The sequence below is a fragment of the Callospermophilus lateralis genome, chromosome 13 (assembly GCF_048772815.1).
Source record: "Callospermophilus lateralis isolate mCalLat2 chromosome 13, mCalLat2.hap1, whole genome shotgun sequence".
Lineage (NCBI taxonomy): Eukaryota > Metazoa > Chordata > Mammalia > Rodentia > Sciuridae > Callospermophilus > Callospermophilus lateralis.
Genome location: NC_135317.1, coordinates 98335144 through 98356290, shown reverse-complemented (window position 1 = coordinate 98356290; position 21147 = coordinate 98335144). Strand labels below are relative to the sequence as shown.

General features: G+C 38.2%; 1 protein-coding gene across 1 annotated transcript in view; it reads left to right on the top strand.

Moving 5' to 3' along the window:
• The window catches only part of Axdnd1 (axonemal dynein light chain domain containing 1), a 95327-nt gene extending 76898 nt beyond the window's left edge, over positions 1 to 18429 (top strand). The window contains exons 22-26 of the mRNA XM_076872940.1: positions 1302 to 1406; positions 12372 to 12454; positions 13298 to 13503; positions 17180 to 17266; positions 18275 to 18429. Of these exons, the coding sequence (XP_076729055.1) occupies positions 1302 to 1406; positions 12372 to 12454; positions 13298 to 13503; positions 17180 to 17266; positions 18275 to 18429 (636 nt within the window). The remainder of the gene's footprint in view (positions 1 to 1301; positions 1407 to 12371; positions 12455 to 13297; positions 13504 to 17179; positions 17267 to 18274) is intronic.
• The last annotated feature ends 2718 nt before the right edge of the window (positions 18430 to 21147 follow it).

The window sequence follows — 21147 nt, the reverse complement described above, 5'->3', positions numbered from 1 at the left end:
CACTCTGTTTTCCTTTCTAAATCCAGTCTTTCTCCATTAGCTGCATTCATCCCTGTCCTACTAACTGAATGAACAACCTCTTACCCTGGTGCTGTTTCTTTGTCCTTCATTGCCAGATTTTTCAAATAGCAGTTTAAATTCCATATCTCCACTAATTCAGCTCCCACCCCAATCTGCTTTTACCTTTCTCCTGTCCCAGCCCCATATTTCTCCCCGTCCTAGTCTCTACCCCTGCTGATGCATTTGTAGTTATAAAATCCCTTCGTGGGCATTTGTATTAATATAATAAAAACACAATTGTAACTACCAATTATTGAGTTCCCATCATGAACTCTGCACATTCTTACCTATACAAAACAACATGAAGGTATAACATTGTGCTCATTTATAGATAGGAAAATTAAAGCTCTGATAGGTTGACTGTATTACCTAAACCATATAGCTTTAGTGGCAGAACAAACGTTCAAACCTGGATGAGCCTTGCAGAAGAGCACTTGCGGATACTAGACTAACTGCTACTGTCTTCAGCTTACATAACTCATAACTGCCCAACACTGTTTCCAGTGCCTTGATTTACTTCCCTAATATTCTTTGCATATAGTTCTAACGTGGCCATGACTCCAGACCTTGTCCTGGGCCTTTTACTCACCTAAGGACAAGACAGAACAAAAATATTGTATAGTACCTAAGTCTCTTTTGACCAGCAGTTTCTGTTATTTCTGGTAAAGTTCTTGGCACATAGAAGGCCAGTACTTTTCCCTTTGTTTACAGCATAATAATAATACCTATTATTATTATGAATAATATTATTTTATAATTATATAATAATTATTATATTTTTATTAATATTATCATTGCCTGTGGACTTATTTCAGGCCTTCTTCTGTTTTATAAGCATCTGTTCAGCCTCCAAATGTCATTTTCCCAGTGAACACTTCTGGCAGAGTTTCTGGACAGAGTGTAAGCTCCTTTTCCTGGGCGCACACAGCCTCTGGGACACACTTTTATGCTAACAGTAATCATGTTGTGTTTTCTTTGTTTTATTATCTGTCTTCCCTGCTATACTGTGAGTTCCTGAGGCCTGGAAGAAATCCTCTGTTTTTCCCATTGGGATCTCCCCTTGTCCCCACCCCCTCTTCCCTAGCAATTTGTCAGTGTTTGCTGTGTGGACATTTTCAAAATGCTTGCTGAATGTTTAAGAAAATGGAAAATTAAAGCTTCAGACCTGGCTCCAGGTAACTTGACTTGCCACATGTCATACACCTGCTGGTTAACAGGTTCTTGGTGTTTCTGTAATCCAGATCCCTTCAACATCTACAGAGAAGGAAGAAGTCATTCGATATATTGAGGAAGATGAAAATGTTTATTCCAAACCTCTATCAGGAGAATATGTATTGGCTTCCTGGGTATGTATCTAAAACCCAACTAGGACACTTAAAACTAACAGTGTGTGAAAATGATGTGAATGTTGCATAGCTTTTAGTCCTCTAGGAGGGTCAGGCACTCCTAAGTAAGGTATTACACAGATTTTCATTTTCTTCTAGCATCATCCCTGAAAAACTCTCATTTCTTTATCTTAACTTTCCAGAAATTTCTCATTCTCATCTTTAAGCTTCATTTTAATATCAGAATTTCATTCTTTTATTTTGTCAGTCTCCTGGTCAATATTTGATTAATTTTTAGACATATTCATTTAGCAGATTTTATTTTTTTCTGTCATTTTCCCCCTATTTTTCTGCCCCTTCCTGGTTAATTTATTTGGAAAATAATAAAGTAATTTCACTTTCATCAGTTTCAGTTATACCATGGTCAACCACAGTCTGAAAGTATTACTTGGAAAATTCCAGAAATAAACAATTCATAGTTTTAAGCCACACATCATTTTGAGTAATATGATGAAGTTTCATACCATCCTGCTCTGTGCTGACCAGGATGACAGTTACCCCCTTTGTTCTGCATGTCTGTATTTATGTGCCACCTGCTTCAATAGATGCCCTAGTTATTAGATTGACTGTCACAGAAGCATGGTGTTTACATATAAGGACAGGCCCTATTATGGTTCAGATGTGTTGAAGACCTGATCTCCGTCTGATGGCACTTTGAGGAGGTGGGAGATCTTTTAGGAGGTAGGACCTGATGGTTAGGAAGTTAAATCATTGCAGACATGCCCTTGAAGGAGATTTTGGGATATTGACTCTTCCTCTTTCTCTTTGCTTCTTGGCTATCATGAGGTAAGTAGCTTTACTCCACCATGTGCCCCCAACTATGATGTTCTGCTTCACCCTAACCAAAGGCAGCAGAACCGAAACTTCTGCAATTATAAACCAAAATAAACCTTTCCTCCTTTTAAAAGTTGTGTATCTCAGATATTTTGTCACAGTGATACAAAGCTGAATAGCACATAATATCTGCAGTTTCAAGTATCATCTGGGAATCTTGGAAAGTATATCCCCCATGATAAGGGAAAACTACTGTGCTGTCATTTATCAGCCTCAACCAGCAGCATGTGATGTGGCTATTTTTCATTCCACGGATGCAAACTAGTTCAACATATGTGAATCAATAAATGCAATTCAATAGACTTAAAGAATCACATGATTACCTCAACAGATGGAGAAAAAAGCATTTGACAAAATATAGCATCCATTCATATTCAAAAGACTAGGAAAACTAGAGATAGTAGGAATATACCTCAACATTGTAAAAGTTAAACCCAAGGCTATAATCATTATAAATGGAGAAAAACTGAAAGTATTCCCTCTAAAATCTAGAACAAGACAGGGACACCCTCTTTCACCATTTCCATTCAACATAATCCTTGAAACTCTAGCCAGAGCAATTAAGCAAAAGAAAGAAATTAAAGGGATATAAGTAGGAAAAGAATAGCTCAAACTATTGCTAGTTGCTGGCGACATGATCCTACATCTAGAAGATCAAAAAATACTTTGGAATCAATCTAACAAAAGAGGTAAAAGACCTCTACAATAAAAACTACAGAACACTAAAGAAATTATAGAAGACCTTAGAAGATGGAAAGATTTCCCATGTTTTTGAGTAGGCAGAATTAATATTGTTAAAATGATCATACTCCCAAAAGCATGATACAGATTTAATGTAATTCCTATTAAAATTCCAATGACATTCTTCACAGGAATAGAAAAAAAAAGTCATGAAATTCATTGAGAAAAATACAAGGCTCAAAATAGCCAAAGCAATCCTTAGCAAGAAAAGTGAAGCAGGAGGCACTATAATGCCAGATCTTATATTAAAGAGCTTTAGTACAAAAATGGCACCAAAGCAGATATGAAGACTGGTGAAACAGAATAGAAGATGCAGAGACATGCCCACATCAATACAGTTATCTCATGCTAGACAAGGGCACCATAAATATACATTGTAGAAAAGATAGCCTTTTCAACAAATGGTGCTGGGAAAACTGGAAATTCATATGTAGTAGAATGAAATTGAACCCCTATCTCTCATGCTGCACAAAACTCAATTCAAAGTGGATGAAGGACCTAGCATCAGACCAGAGACTCTGTGCCTACATTAAGAAAATATAGGCCCAAATCTCCATTGTGTCAGCTTCCGAACCAAGTTCCTCAACCTAGACTCCTAAAGCGCAAGAAATAAAATCAGGAACCAATAAAGGGGATGGTATCAAACTAAAAAGCTTCTTCACAGCCAAGGAAACAATCAAGAGTGTGAAGAGAGAGCCTGCAGAATGGGAGGAAATCTTTACCACTTGCACCTCAGATAGACCATTAATTTCCAGGATATACAAAGAACTCAAGAGACAGGCCCAGTGGCCCACAGAGGGACAGAGCCGCCGCCCGTGCCTTCAAGGTAGGTGGACCTGCGACCAACCGGCAGAACAGACCCAGCGGCCCAGGAGGGGCAGAGCCACCGCCCGCACCTGCAAGATAGGCGAACCTGCGACTGGCAGAACAGGCCCAGTGGCCCACCGGCGTGGTAGTCACATCACCCCAATTGGGGGAGGGGCAGAGCCGCTGCCTGCACCTGCAGGCTGGGCAGACCTGCGACCCACAGAACAGGCCCAGCGGGCCACGGAGGGGCAGAGCCGCTGCCCGCACCTGCAAGGTAGGCGAACCTGCAACTGACTGGCAGAACAGGCCCAGCGGCCCGTCGGCGTGGTAGGCACATTGCCCCAATTGGAAGAGGGGCAGAGCCGCCGCGCCTTCGAGGGAGACTTTGCAACTATACAAGAGCAATATAAATATATAGGGGGAAAATTCAATAACACAACAGTTTCACCAAGCAGAAAGAAACGCGATCAGTATGAAAAGACAAGGAAAGAAAGGACCACAAGCGATGCAGGTCAGCTCAACGTTAGAAGAGGTAATATCTGCAGCAGATGGAATGTCAGATAGGCAGATAAAGAATTCAGGAAATACATGCTTCAGATGATCTGGAGTCTCAAGGAAGACATTAGACAGCAAAATCAGACAATGAAAGACCACTTTGACAATGACTTACATAAACAAATCCAAGAAGCAAAAGATCAACTATACAGGGAGATAGAGGTTATAAAAAACAAACAGAAATCCTAGAAATGCAGGAAGCAATAAACCAACTTAAAAAGTCAAATGAGAATACTACCAGCAGAGTAGAACACCTAGAAGATAGAACATCAGACAATGAAGACAAAGTATTTCAACTTGAAAAGAACATAGACAGCTCAGCAAGACTGTTAAGAAACCATGAGCAGAACATCCAAGAAATATGGGATACAGGAAAGTATAGAGGTCCAAACCAAAGGAATAGGCAATCTGTTTAATGAAATAATATGAGAAAACTTCCCAGACTTGAAGAATGAGACAGAATCCCAAATCCTAGAAGCCTGCAGGATGCCGAATGTGCAAAATCATAAGAGATCCACACCTAGACACATTATAATGAAGATGCCCAACATACAGAATGAGGAGAGAATTTTAAAAGCTACAAGAGAAAGGAAGCAGATTACATTTAGGGGTAAACCAATCAGGATAACAGCTGATCTTTCAACACAGACTCTGAAAGCTAGAAGATCCTGGAATAACATATTTCAAACGCTGAAAGAAAATGGGTTCCAACCAAGAATTGTGTATCCAGCGAAATTAAGCTTCAGGATGGAAGATGAAATTAAAACCTTCCACGATAAACAAAAGTTAAAAGAATTTGCAGCTAGAAAACCATCTCTTCAAAACATCCTCAGCAAAACATTACAGGAAGAGGAAATGGAAAATAACAATGAAAACCAACAGTGGGAAGTAGTACAGTAAAGGGGAAAAAATAATCAAAGGGGAAAAACAAACCATGTTAAGTAACATAAATAAACAATTATGGTTGGAAGAACAATCCATATCTCAATAATAACCCTAAATGTTAATGGCTTAAACTCACCAATTAAGAGACACAGGCTAGTAGAATGGATCAAAAAAAAAAAAAAAAGACCCAACAATATGCTGCCTACGGGAGACGCATTTGATAGGAAAAGACATACATAGACTGAAGGTGAAAGGTTGGGAAAAATCATATCACTCATATGGACTTTGGAAACAAGCAGGAGTGTCCATACTCATATCAAATAAAATAGATTTCAAGCCAAAGTTAATCAAAAGGGATAAAGAGGGACATTACATACTGCTCAAGGGAACCATACACCAACAAGACATAACAATCATAAATATATATGCCCCAAACAATGGTGCAGCTATATTCATCAAACAAACTCTTCTCAAGTTCAAGAGTCTAATAGACCACCATACAATAATTATGGGAGACTTCAACACACCTCTCTCACCACTGGACAGATCTTCCAAACAAAAGTTGAATAAAGAAACTATAGAACTCAATAACACAATTAATAACCTAGACTTAATTGACATATATAGAATATACCACCCAACATCAAGCAGTTACACTTTTTTCTCAGCAGCACATGGATCCTTCTCAAAAATAGATCATATATTATGTCACAGGGCAACTCTTAGACAGTATAAAGGAGTGGAGATAATACCATGCATCTTATCTGATCATAATGGAATGAAACTGGAAATCAATGATAAAAGAAGGAAGGAAAAAATCATGCATCACTTGGAGAATGAACAATAGGTTACTGAATGATCAATGGGTTATAGAAGACATCAAGGAGGAAATTAAAAAATTCTTAGAGATAAACGAGAACACAGACACAACATATCGGAATCTATGAGACACATTGAAAGCAGTTCTAAGAGGAAAATTCATTGCTTGGAGTTCATTTCTTAAAAAAAGAAAAAAACCAACAAATAAATGATCTCATACTTCATCTCAAAATCCTAGAAAAAGAAGAGCAAAACAACAGCAAAAGAAGTAGAAGGCAAGAAATAATTAAAATCAGAGCTGAAATTAATGAAATCGAAACAAAAGAAACAATTGAAAAAATTGACAAAACTAAAAGTTGGTTCTTTGAAAAAATAAATAAGATTGACAGACCCTTAGCCATGCTAACGAAGAGAAGGAGAGAGAACTCAAATTACTAGCATATGGGATGAAAAAGGCAATATCACAACAGACACTTCAGAAATATAGAAGATAATCAGAAATTATTTTGAATCCTTATATAAAATAGAAGATAGTGAAGGCATCGATAAATTTCTTAAGTCATATGATCTGCCCAGATTGAGTCAGGAGGATACAGACAACCTAAACAGACTAATATCAATTGAGGAAATAGAAGAAACCATCAAAAGACTAGGACCGGATGGGTATACAGCAGAGTTTTACAAAACCTTTAAAGAAGAACTAATACCAATACTTTTCAAGCTATTTCAAGAAATAGAAAAAGAGGGAGAACTTCCAAATTCATTCTATGAGGCCAACATCACCCTGATTCCTAAACCAGACAAAGACACTTCAAAGAAAGAAAACTACAGACCAATATCTCTAATGAACCTAGATGCAAAAATCCTCAATAAAATTCTGGTAAATCGAATATAAAAACATATCAAAAAAATTGTGCACCATGATCAAGTAGGATTTATCCCTGGGATGCAAGGCTGGTTCAATATATGGAAATCAATAAATGTTATTCACCACATCAATAGTCTTAAAGATAAGAACCATATGATCATCTCGATTGATGCAGAAAAAGCATTCGACAAAGTACAGCTTCCCTTTATGTTCAAAACTCTAGAAAAACTAGGGATAACAGGAACATACCTCAATATTGTAAAAGCAATCTATGCTAAGCCTCAGGCTAGCATCATTCTGAATGGAGAAAAACTGAAGGCATTCCCTCTAAAATCTGGAACAAGACAGGGATGCCCTCTCTCACCACTTCTGTTCAACATAGTTCTCGAAACACTGGCCAGAGCAATTAGACAGACGAAAGAAATTAAAGGCATAAAAATAGGAAAAGAAGAACTTAAATTATCACTTTTTGCAGATGACATGATTCTATACCTAGCAGACCCAAAAGGGTCTACAAAGAAACTATTAGAGCTAATAAATGAATTCAACAAAATGGCAGGATATAAAATCAACACACATAAATCAAAGGCATTCCTGTATATCAGTGACAAATCCTCTGAAATGGAAATGAGGACAACCACTCCATCACAATATCCTCAAAAAAAAAAAAAAATAAAATACTTGGGAATCAACCTAACAAAAGAGGTGAAAGACTTATACAATGAAAACTACAGAACCCTAAAGAGAGGAATAGAAGAAGATCTTAGAAGATGGAAAAATATACCCTGTTCATGGATAGGCAGAACTAACATCATCAAAATGGTGATATTACCAAAAGTTCTCTATAGGTTTAATGCAATGCCAATCAAAATCCCAACGGCATTTCTTGTAGAAATAGATAAAGCAATCATGAAATTCATATGGAAAAATAAAAGACCCAGAATAGCAAAAACAACTCTAAGCAGGAAGTGTGAATCAGGCGGTATAGCGATACAAGACCTCAAACTATACTACGGAGCAGTAGTAACAAAAACAGCATGGTACTGGTACCAAAACAGGCGGGTGGACCAATGGTACAGAATAGAGGGCACAGAAACCAATCCACAAAACTACAACTATCTTATATTTGATAAAGGGGCTAAAAGCATGAAATGGAGGAAGGATAGTATCTTCAACAAATGGTGCTGGGAAAACTGGAAATCCATTTGCAACAAAATGAAACTGAATCCCTTTCTCTCGCCATGCACAAAAGTTAACTCAAAATGGATCAAGGAGCTTGATATCAAATCAGAGACATGGCGTCTGATAGAAGAAAAAGTTGGCTATGATCTACATACTGTGGGGTTGGGCTCCAAATTCCTCAATAGAACACCCATAGCACAAGAGTTAATAACTAGAATCAACAAATGGGACTTACTCAAACTAAAAAGATTTTTCTCAGCAAAAGAAACAATAAGAGAGGTAAATAGGGAGCCTACATCCTGGGAACAAATCTTTACTCCTCACACTTCAGATAGAGCCCTAATATCCAGAGTATACAAAGAACTCAAAAAATTAAACAATAAGAAAACAAATAACCCAATCAACAAATGGGCCAAGGACCTGAACAGACACTTCTCAGAGGAGGACATACAATCAATAAGTACATGAAAAAATGCTCACCAACTCTAGAAGTCAGAGAAATGCAAATCAAAACCACCCTAAGATACCATCTCACTCCAGTAAGATTGGCAGCCATTAGGAAGTCAAACAACAAGTGCTGGTGAGGATGTGGGGAAAAGGGTACACTTGTACATTGCTGGTGGGACTGCAAATTGGTACGGCCAATTTGGAAAGCAGTATGGAGATTTCTTGGAAAGCTGGGAATGGAACCACCATTTGACCCAGCTGTTCCCGTTCTTGGTCTATTCCCTAAAGACCTAAAAAGAGCATGCTACAGGGACACTGCTACATCGATGTTCATAGCAGCACAATTCACAATAGCAAGACTGTGGAACCAACCTAGAGGCCCTTCAATAGACGAATGGATAAAAAAAAATGTGGCACAAAATTACAACTATCTTATATTCGATAAAGGGGCTAAAAGCATGCAATGGAGGAAGGATAGCATCTTCAACAAATGGTGCTGGGAAAACTGGAAATCCATATGCAATAAAATGAAACTGAATCCCCTACTCTCGCCTTGCACAAAAGTTAACTCAAAATGGATCAAGGACCTTGATATCAAATCAGAGACTATGCGTCTGATAGATGAAAAGGTTGGCTCCGATCTACATATTGTGGGGTCGGGCTCCAAATTCCTTAATAGGACACCCATAGCACAAGAGTTAAAAACAAGAATCAACAAATGGGACTTACTTAAACTAAAAAGTTTTTTCTCAGCAAGAGAAACAATAAGAGAGGTAAATAGGGAGCCTACATCATGGGAACAAATTTTTACTCCTCACACTTCAGATAGAGCCCTAATATCCAGAGTATACAAAGAACTCAAAAAAATTAAACAATAAGAAAACAAATAACCCAATCAACAAATGGGCCAAAGACCTGAACAGACACTTCTCAGAGGAGGACATACAATCAATCAACAAGTACATGAAAAAATGCTCACCATCTCTAGCAGTCAGAGAAATGCAAATCAAAACCATCCTAAGGTACCATCTCACTGCAGTAAGATTGGCAGCCATTATGAAGTCGAACAATAATAAGTGCTGGCGAGGATGTGGGGAAAAGGGTACTCTTATACATTGCTGGTGGGACTGCAAAATGGTGAGGCCAATATGGAAAGCAGTATGGAGATTCCTGGGAAAGCTGGGAATGGAACCACCATTTGACCCAGCTATTGCCTTTCTCGGACTATTCCCTGAAGACCTCAAAAGAGCGTACTACAGGGATACTGCCACATCGATGTTCATAGCAGCACAATTCACAATAGCTAGACTGTGGAACCAACCCCGATGCCCCTCAATAGATGAATGGATAAAAAAAATGTGGCATTTATACACAATGGAGTACTACGCAGCACTAAGAAATGACAAAATCATGGAATTTGCAGGGAAATGGATGGCACTAGAGCAGATTATGCTAAGTGAAGCTAGCCAATCCCTAAAAAACAAATGCCAAATGTCTTCTTTGATATAATGAGAGCAACCAAGAACAGAGCAGGGAGGAAGAGCAGGAGGAAAAGATTAACATTAAGCAGAGTCATGAAGTGGGAGGGAAAGGGAGAGAAAAGGGAAATTGCTTGGAAATGGAAGGAGACCCTCATTGTTATACAAAATTACATATAAGAGTTTGTGAGGGGAATGGGAAAAAAATAAGGAGAGAAATGAATTACAGTAGATGGGGTAGAGAGAGAAGATGGGGGGGGAGGGGAGGGGGGATAGTAGAGGATAGGAAAGGTAGCAGAATACAACAGTTACTATTATGGTATTATGTAAAAATGTGGATGTGTAACCGATGTGATTCTGAAATATTTGTAATGTTTTGAATAACCAATAAAAAAATAAAATTAAAAAAAAATGTGGCATTTATACACAATGGAGTATTACTCTGCATTAAAAAATGACAAAATCATAGAATTTGCAGGGAAATGGATGGCATTAGAGCAGATTATGCTAAGTGAAGCTAGCCAATCCCTAAAAAACAAATGCCAAATGTCTTCTTTGATATAAGGAGAGTAACTAAGAACAGAGTAGGGAGAAAGAGCATGAGAAGAAGATTAATATTAAACAGGGATGAGAGGTGGGAGGGAAAGGGAAAGGGAAGGGAAATTGCATGGAAATGGAAGGAGTCCCTCAGGGGTATACAAAATTACATAGAAGAGGAAGTGAGGGGAAAGGGAAAAAAAAAACAAGGGGGAGAAATGAATTACAGTAGATGGGGTAGATAGAGAAGATGGGAGGGGAGGGGAGGGGAGTGGGGATAGTAGAAGATAGGAAAGGCAGCAGAATACAACAGACACTAGTATGGCAATAGGTAAAACAGTGGATGTGTAACCGATGTGATGCTGCAATCTGTATACGGGGTAAAAATGGGAGTTCATAACCCACTTGAATCAAAGTGTGAAATATGATATGTCAAGAGCTATGTAATGTTTTGAACAACCAACAATAAAAAATTAAAAAAAAAACCACCAACCCCAAATAATCCAAGAAATGGGCAAGGGAACTGAATAGACACTTCACAGAAGTGTCAACAAATATATGAAAAAATGTCCAACATCTCTAGCAATTAGAGAAATGCAAGCTGCACTGAGAGTCCATCTCACTCCAGTCATAATGGCAATTTTCAAGAATATACGCAACAATAAATGTTGGCAAGGATGTGGGTTCACTCATACATTGCTGATGGGGCTGCAAATTGGTGCAACCACTCTGGAAGGCAGTATGGAGATTCCTTAGAAAACTTGGGATGGGAAACATAAGAAGAGAGTACAATATTAGACTACAAATGAAAACAATCCATGCATTTTTCCCCTCAGGTTTTAGTGGAAGGTAGTGCAGCAGCACAGTCAACACGTGAGGATGAGGCCCCAACAGGGCTTTGCTGGGTCCCCCATTTTGTGGCCGTCTGGCTACACACTTAAAACTCCCATTTCAGCTGTTATGTGGGGTTTTCCTTTTATTTCTCTCTGATTGGGAAAAAAAAAAAGCAGGTAGATTTTTAAAAGCTCATACTTCTGGGGAAATAGAATATTCATTTGGAAATATGCTTATATTTTTTGCCTCTAATTTCCTCTTTCACGTTCCTGTTAGTTTGTTTTCAAGAATATATCTAGATTCAAAATATAGAGGTTATTTTTTCCTTTTCCTGACAAAAATTTTATACCTTTAAGTGATTTTTATGATGTTCTCTAGTAGGAATTCAAAAAAATATTATTGGGAGGCTGGGGTTGTAGCTTTAAGTGGTAGAGTTCACGGCTTGCATGTGTGAAGCACTGGGTTTGATCCTCAGCACCACGTAAAAATAATAAAGGTATTGTGTCCCTCTATAACTAAAATTTTTTAAAAATCTTATTGGATTTTGCAACATTATGTGCCTCATGAAGTAAATTATTAATAATAAGATATAGTTAATTTCCTTGATCTTTAATTTGATCTATTACAAAAACATGTTTGTCCTTCTTATTTTTTAAATCCTTGTTCCTCTCTTTTTGTTCTTATTGTGTTTCCTGCCTCTTGTAACTCATAGTGAAATTTATGTCCACTGTAGTATGAATAATTTGGAAGCTGCTGTCTGTTTGGTCACAGGTATCCTTGTTATTTTTTAGTGTTAATAACATGTGTATTAATCTACTGGACAAATATGAGGAGTAGAAAAAGAACATTCTGGAAGGCTTGATTTCAGATACCTAAAGAAGTAAGAGTATTAACTTTTGGGACTTTCATTTCCTTCCTATCATGTATTTTCTTTGTCAGAAAGAAGAAGCTGAGCAAGGTACATTGGCTCAAAAGCATGTTGAAGTATTGGCTGTAATTGAACATATGCAGGAGAAATTAAAGTAAGTATAAGGCAGAAAATGAAAGCCACTCACCAGGGGGTTATCTGAAAAATCTACATTTCTTGGCTTACCTTTGGCTGTCTTGCCTACTTTATTCTTACTAGTGTGGTGAGTATCTCCAAATCTTCTGCTAGAGGCAATAAACTGTAGTGCTCTGGAAGAAACATTTAGCCTCACCCACAGTGCAGGTAGGAGGAGTTAAAGTGTATGTATGTGCTCACATGTGCATCCGTGTGTAGGGAGTTAGGAGAGTCAGTATGTTTCTAAGAGATGATTAAGGAAATAAACGGAACTGGGAGAAATTTTTGTTCTTAAGAGAGAATGTTACATAGCCTAAAGAGTAGGAAGGGTAATGTAGTTAAGATGTCCAAGGATGCCAACAGAAGAGCAGGCCATATAGATATATAACATGTGCCCTAATAAGAGGCACATCTCAAACTGGTTTTTATTGTTGTAGTTATAAAATCTGGTTTTAGAGGTGCAAGAAAAGGGATGCTGTTAGATTTAGTTTGTTGGATCACATCAATTATGTGAAGTCCAAGTTAATTACTGAAAGTGAGTTTCCTGACTATTGATAGGTAATTTCAAATACCTAAAAGTCAGATTTTGCTAAAGAATAATAAGTATGTTATATTCTTAAATCACAGCATGATTCAACTCTAACATTAGGCCATAGTAGCTCCAAGGCCCTGAATTCTTGGTTAATCATTGATGTTCCTGCTTCCTGTATTCGCACCCTTGGGGACATGTTCATCTAACCCCACTGCCCTTTTCACATGATCAGTTTTTATCCCTTTTCAATACTTTTCATTTTGTTGTGTTTCTTTGGACATTGTCCAACAGAGAGGTTGAAAGCAGAGCCAGACAGGCAGAAGAGAAATTTGATGAAGTATATGAGAAGCTTCATTACACCCTCATAAAAAATAAAGATCTGGAAGGGGAACTAGAAGAAATTATCAAGATTAGAAAGGAATCAGAAGACAAACAAGAAAAATATGAAAGAGGAAAAGAAGAGAAAGTTAAAGTGGTGGAAAAACAAAAGCAGGAGGGTGAGGAGGAGGAAGAATAAATTTAGGCCAATAGAAATTTGCTCAAAACCTCTAAAGAAAGGTGAGATTTGCTTTTTCATTTTGCTTTATTTAGATTGTATTTATGAAAGAAAACAAGATTGTGCCACAAATATTTTAAAAGAGTAGCATATCTTTAGTGCTGATCCGCTAATCTATGCTTCTGATATTTCACTAGCTTATTGGACAATTCACGTAAAGAAAACCAAGTAACTAGAGGTAGTGGACAAATAAACATGAAATACAACTTTTACTTAAAAAATTGGCAAAAGTTTCTTTAAGTGAAATAAAACTGTTTATCATAAGTAACAGCATAATTGTTTTATAATGTTCTTATTAGTGTTTTAAATATTATATGTACATAATAGTGGGGTACATTTTGACATAATCATACATTCCTGGAATATAATTTTCTCTATTTCAGTCCTCTCTATTCTTTATCTCTTCCCTTGTTCCCTGTCCTCTATTCCACTGGTCTTTTTTCTATTTACCTATTGATTGTTTAAAATGGTGCTTTATAAATATACATAAAATGATATTCACTGTGTTATATTCATGTATGTACTTAGCATAATTTGGTCAATTTTTTAGAATATAATTTGAGACTAGGGATGTAGCTCAGTGGAAGAGTGCTTGCCTAGTATGCACGAGGCCTGCCAAAAAAATAAAAATAGATATAATTTGAGAGTAGGTATGGGGATTCCTTAAAACATGCATATATTCTACTTACAATGTCACTCTTGAAAATCTGGCCTAAAGAAATAGCTGCTGTGGTGACATGTGCCTATAGTCCCACTTTTGGGAGGCTGAGGTGAGGATCCTTTGAGCCCCTGAGTTTTGAGATCAACCTGGGAAACATAGTAAGACCTCATCTCAATCATCATTATCATCATCATCACCATCACCATCATCATCATCATCCTGATCCTGGGGGCTGGTAGTGTGTTTACCTAGCAGGAACAGTTCCAGGGCTGCCCCCCCACCGCAACCAAAAAATCTTCAATATAGCAAAAAGTTTAATGTGCAGAGGTGTTTGGTATATTAATGTATATAATAGGAAAAATAGAAACAATCCACCTTTTCACTCATGGAGGAAATTTTAAATAAATCATGCTATCTCAATATACTTGAATATGCAACTATTAAAATGGTATTTACAGAAGGGTTTAGTAACAAGGGAAATTTTTATGTTAAATATGAAATGCAAGAAATAGGATATGACTTTTTTTAAGATTAGAAGACCAGAAATAAATATGACCAAATACTGATAGACATTGTGTCAGGATGATAGAGATTTATGGAGAATTTTGTCTTTATGTTTTGGTACTTGTTGGATTTTCTGTTATTCAAAAATTTAATTCTTCAGGAAGAGGAATTTGACTTTTCATTTCTTATCTCTATGTGGAACAGTAATCTGCCCACAAGAAATTCTCAGAGTCTTCACTGCTGGAGACTGTTCATTTTTGCTTTTATCTCCACCCTGTGTTCCGTTTCCAGGACAACTCCTGGTACAAGAGATGGTACTGGGAAAGTATCTACTCCTGTTCTCTGCTGTCACCCCTGCCTCACCCCCTACAAAAGCAATGAAGTTAGCCAACCCTCACCATTCCCAACCCTGGACACAGATTCACTAACAGTGTTTGAAGAAAGAGTTTCAACTCATTTTCTCTTCTCCTTTCAACTCTGAACTGATCAAAATGTTATTTATTCTAAGTGTGACAATCCTTTAGTTTTAGGTCTTGAATACATGTGAGATGATTTTCATGAATTTAAAGTTTCATCCTCTCAAATTCTGGATGAAGCTTTAATCCCAATAATTTTAAAACTAGACCTTTTCCAGATTTAAAAATATAAGCATGCAAACCATACAGAAAATTTTCAAGTTAAACTGGAGAGGTTACCTTAATATGGAATGAAGGACTTGGGTTTTGCCCATTTTCATAAATATCTTGAGGGTTAATTTGTTTTAGTCAGCTTTACTCAATGTGACCAAAAGACTTGACAAGAATGATTTAGAGGAATTATTTTGGCTCACAGTTCCAAAGCTTTAATCCGTGGTCAGCTAATGCCATTGTTCTGGGCCTGAAGTGAGGCAGAACATCTTGGTGACAGGCATGGCAGAAGGAAGTAGTTCAGGCATGGCAATCAGGAAGCAGAGAGTGAGCTCCATTCATCAGGGATAACATATCAAACCCAATCATGTCCCCAGTGACCTATTTTCTTCAACCACACCCTACCTGCCTACAATTAACCCCAGTTAGTTCATAAAAGTGAATTAATCCACTTATATTTACTCTCATGATCTAATAATTTCACCTCTGAACATTCTTTTTTAAAAAATTTTGTAGTTGTCGATGGACAGCATGCATTTATTTTATTTGTTTATTTTTATGGGGTGCTAGGGATCAAACCCAGTACCTCACACTTGCTAGGCAAGCCCTCTGCCACTAAGCTACAACCCTGAACATTCTTGCATTGTCTCACACATGAGCTTTTGGGGAACACCTTATATCTAAACCAAATTAAACCCAGAATTGAGAAGTTTTAGTGATTTAAGTAGAGGTTAACTATATGCAGTTATCTCCAATCTGCAAACAGTAACCTACACACAAAAAAACTGTCACCCTTACCCCTCCTACCATCAAAGTCATTGCCAGGGGAATCAAAAGGGAAAGATGAGAAGCTTTGCAAAGTTTAGGATAGCTGACTCCTAAGCAAGCCGATATCCATTCAGGCAGTTGACCTGGACAGTTTCTCCCCAAAAATCTCCAAGTCTAACATTTCTTAACATTAGCAAGTAGCCCTTTAAAGAATTCAAACACCTCTGGAGCAGTCTGATACTGCTATATTTGTGTGAGTTAGTGCAAGTGAAATCACTTTTTTCCTGAAAGTTGTGCAGTAAAGGAAGGAACATTCTATTATGGTAAAGAAAAGACCTGGACAGAATAGGGGAATATATTTTTTTGTATGTTTATGATTAGCAAATCACTGTAGAGTAAGTTGTGAGTGAAGAAAGGGGAGTTTACAAAGATGAATATGGTTTATCCTGGATTCCAGTGTGGGCCTGTGATTACATGTGGGGAAGACACTAAAAGTAGTGCACATGGTAAATTAAAGTGACCAGAGGTGCATTGGAGGTAGCAGCAGCCAGTCTGTAGGATTCACATTGGGAAGCGGGGAATCATGGACCCACTTTTCATGTCAATCCAGGGAGAGCAGGCTTGATGCCTAGAGGCCTCTTGTGCTCATCCCTGTCTGTGCTCACAAGTCTGGAGAAAGAGAGTGGGAAACAGCAGAGGTGTGCTGAATGGAAAGGGAAGATCCTGAAGATTAACTCTATTTGAATTTTTTTCCCATTAAAATTGAGATATGTACAAGAGGATGGAGGAAATATTCTTTCTCTTCTTTGCTTCTCAGTCACATAGTCCCCTGCCCCAGGACCTAGAGTGCAAGCAATTTAACTGATCACACTTAAACTTTGGGAAATGTGTTCAAAATCTCAGTCACTAATGTGGAGTCAAACTTTTGGCACACAACTTGTCCGTAGTATGAAAGTTACTCAGGCAGAATGGAATTTTTAAACTGCTATTAAAGCTAAAAGCCATCATAAGTATAAGATATTATTACTATGATATTCTAATTGTTTTTTTCTTTATAGAGGTACAACGCAAAGAGAGTAATCCTGAAGGTAAAGCCAGAATCTGGACTAAATCCATTAACAAGATAAATCCAAGTAGCATCCAAAGTATGCTGGGTGGGGTTCACAGTGGCTACATCACTGACACACCCAGATAGTACTGAGCTAAAGAGCTGACACGTGGCTCAGTTGGAGGACTCCCTTTGCAACAGCTACTAGAAAAGTCACAGTATACAACCCAAGAGCATTTTCTCTTTAAAAGCACAGCAGTGGCTGTGGAGATCAGTGCATTAGCTTACTTCCCAGATTAAAAACACTTCCTGCAAAAGTGTGCTAGCCTCTTCAATTAATTTTCTGAGAGGTATGTGAAAGTACCAGTTTCTTTTTTTCTTTTTTCTTTAATTTTTTTTTTTTTAGATACACATGACAGTAGAGTGTATTTTGATATTTTGTACACACATGGAATATAACTTCTGATTCTTGTAATTGTACATGATGTGGAGTTACACTGGTCATATATTCATATATGAACATAGGAAAGTAATGTCTGATTCATTCTATTTCTTTCCTCTTCCTATCCCCCCTTCCTTCGCTTCATTCCCCTTTGTCTAAACCAATGAACTTTTCTACTTCCCTTTGGGCCCCCTTATTGTGTGTTAGCCTTTGCATATCAGAGAGAACATTTGACCTTTGGTTTTTTGGGATTGGTTTATTTCACTTAGCATGATAGTCTCCAGTTCCATCCATTTACTGGCAAATGCCATAATTTTATTCTTCTTTATGGTTGAGTAATATCCCATTGTGTGTATATATTACATTTGGTTTATTCCTTAATCTGTTGAAAGGCACCTAGGTTGACTCTATAGCTCAGTTATTGTGAATTGAGCTACTATAAACATTGATGTGGTTGTGTCAAAAAATACCATTTTCTGTCAAAAAAACCCTATACTTTTTAAAGACTTTAAACTCTGCAGAAGGGACTGTCAAATAAAAGGCTTTATTTTTTCAGTTTAGAAGAGAGGATCCTGATAATGCCTTAGGTTTCTGTAGTGTTATCAGATTTCTTCTGATTTTAGGCATTCTTAGGATTTTTCTTCACAAGAACCCTATAAATAGGTGGAGAAGATAGTTATCTGCATTCCTCAGAAGATGAAACCACGGCCAAGAATGGGACTAAAAGATGTCCTGAAGTCACAGAGCTGATTGGTGTGAGCCCACAGCTCACTGGACTCTCATCTACAAGGAAGACCTTCAGAAGTGTGGGGAATTAGCTCCTCATCCCCCAGGCCTGGTTCTTCACTACATATCTACACCTACTCCACGCATGTGGGCATCATGAGAGTCTTTCCTGCAAGATCTGGCCCTACTCATATAATAGGTCCCACTGACTTTATCACAGGAGTAGAAATATCTCTAGAGAAGGGTCTGAGGTATTCCCAGAGGAGAGGGGAGAACTCAAGACCAATGGGGTTCTTGGTATATGTGATGAAAAGAATCTCAGCACTTGTCGGTCAAACACAGAGGTTTATTTAGGAAGTAAACACACATTCAAGGGAGAATTCAGGCAGTCTTAAAAGTGAGAAGCCTCTCCTTGGGTTGGGGATCTAGTATTTACAGGGAGACTGAAATTAGGAGCAAGACTGGAGGTAGAACCAGTGTAGACCCAGACAATTGTACACCAATTTCCCCTGCACTCGCATGTTTCCCTTATTTTACAAGGGCATGGGCCAAGGGCATGTCACTCAGGATTTCTGTGTCTCAGTGGTTCATGGCAATTTCCTTTGAGATTCAGTACAACTTTCTTTCCTATATTCCTAGACTTGACCATGGTCAGGCCACTTGTCTAGTACTTTGTAGCTCATGTTTACTATACTTTCCTCTGGTCTCGAATGTGTTAATCAGCTTTCTATCACGGTGATGAAATGCCTGAGTTAATTTATGAAAAGAAAATAGTGATTTCTGGCTTACACTTCTGGAGGTTCCAGTCCCTGAATGAGTGGTCCTATTTCTTTGAGCTTCTGATGAGGCAGCACAGCATGCTGTGAGTGCATGGTGGAACAAAACTGCTAAGTTTGTTAGCCATGGAACTGAAGAGAAAGAACACGAAGAGACCAGGGTCCCATAATCTCTTTCAAGGGCACATTTCCCATGACCTAAAGATCTTCCCCTGGGCCCCATCTCTTAAAGGTTCCACCACCTCCCACTAGTGCCACCCTGTGGAGCAAGCTTTTAGCTTTTGAAGAACACCCACTCAAAGGTACTGGACTTTCCTAGCTAGATATCAGAGACTCAGGTATTACCTGGCAAACCTGCATCTTGCACTTTACTTTCAAAAACTGCTAGCAATTCTGCCTGCAGGCTCAAAAGCTCTAGAGCATTATCTGCATATTTCTGGAATCCCAAATATGTATCTTACCTAACAAAATATTTTCACAGAAGAAGCAAAGTGAGTTTCTCAAAAATTAGAAATATAAATGCTATAGCCCTGATGCATAGGATCTGCATACCTGCAAAACGGAAATGCTTGCTGAGAATGATGACCTCTATAGCCATATTGGGAGAAATCAATGCCTAGAATTCATTAGAACTTGCATCTTTCTCTCAGAAAAATGGAGAGCTATTCTAACCAACTCTCCATAGCCTCAAGGTCATTTCCAATTTAGGATTACTCAGCAAGTTCCCTAAGCAGTCCCAGTGCAAGCATGGCCATTAGGCTTGGATATTGCTCTTGTTCTTGAAAGACCAATGAAAGGGCCCCAGAAAGAATGCAGTATCTTCTGTTTGGAGATCAACATTTTACATTTGCAGGGTTTGGGCTCTCTAGGAACACCTGATTTGGCAGAGGCACACTTTAAGCTACCTCTTTTTAAAAAAATATATATATATATATTTTTTAGTTGTCAATAGACCTTCATTTATTTATATGTGGTGCTAAGGATCGAACCCAGTGCCTCGCACATGCTAGGCAAGTATTCTATCACTGATCCACAACCCCAGCCCATATCTCTTGACCAGACATAAGAAACACTCCAAAAGTGTGAAGATAGGACAAACAATCCCCATGATCTACCTTGCTATGCAAACTTCTTTTTGACAGATAAGATGTCCTCACTTCTTCCGACAGCCCAGATGTTCAACAGATCATGGAGTTGACAAAGTACTCCTGGTAACACATCACCCATTTTTCTACTCTGGCTATCCCCGTGATAAAGCCCAGGCAAGAAAGAGAAGATTATGTGATTTCTTCTGCCCTGCTTTTACTCTGCTATGATCCCAAATGGCTGTCACTTTGAAACAAATTCTGGTTAGCTCTTGGGTTGGGGATCCAGTATTTACAGAGGCTCAAACACAGGAGCCCACATGTGCAAGTCCTGAAGCAATTTCTGTCCCAGAACAACCACTTTGGGAGTACTGGCCATCAGGGGTACCTATCTTTAAAGCATCGAAGCAACATGTGGAGTGGAAAGCTTCTAGGTGAATGCAGCCTGACTGCTGTCACTTATTGCTACTGGGTAAAACCAGAATAGTAGTGATAGCCATTTTTTTTTTTCAAGAGAGAGAGAGAGAGAGAATTTTATTATTTATTTTTTAATTATCGGCGGACACAACATCTTTGTTTGTATGTGGTGCTGAGGATCGAACCCGGGCCGCACGCATGCCAGGTGAGTGAGCTACCGCTTGAGCCACATCCCCAGCCCCAATAGCCATTATTTATTGAGCATTTGCCTTGTATAAGCTTTGTGTTATGCTACTATTTCATATATTTGATTTCATTTAGTCACGATAGCTTTCCGAAGTGAGCTCTGCTTTCATCCCCAAATCTACTCAGGATAAGTAGCATGCCCATATCACCTAACAGCTTGTTAGGTGACAAAGCCTGAATCAAATCTAGTATATCTGACAGCAGGGTCCAAGATCTCAGCTACAGTGAGAGAAGCTCTCAGCTTCTCTCTGAACTCAGAGACCAGTTGGTAACCCGTCTTTCAACA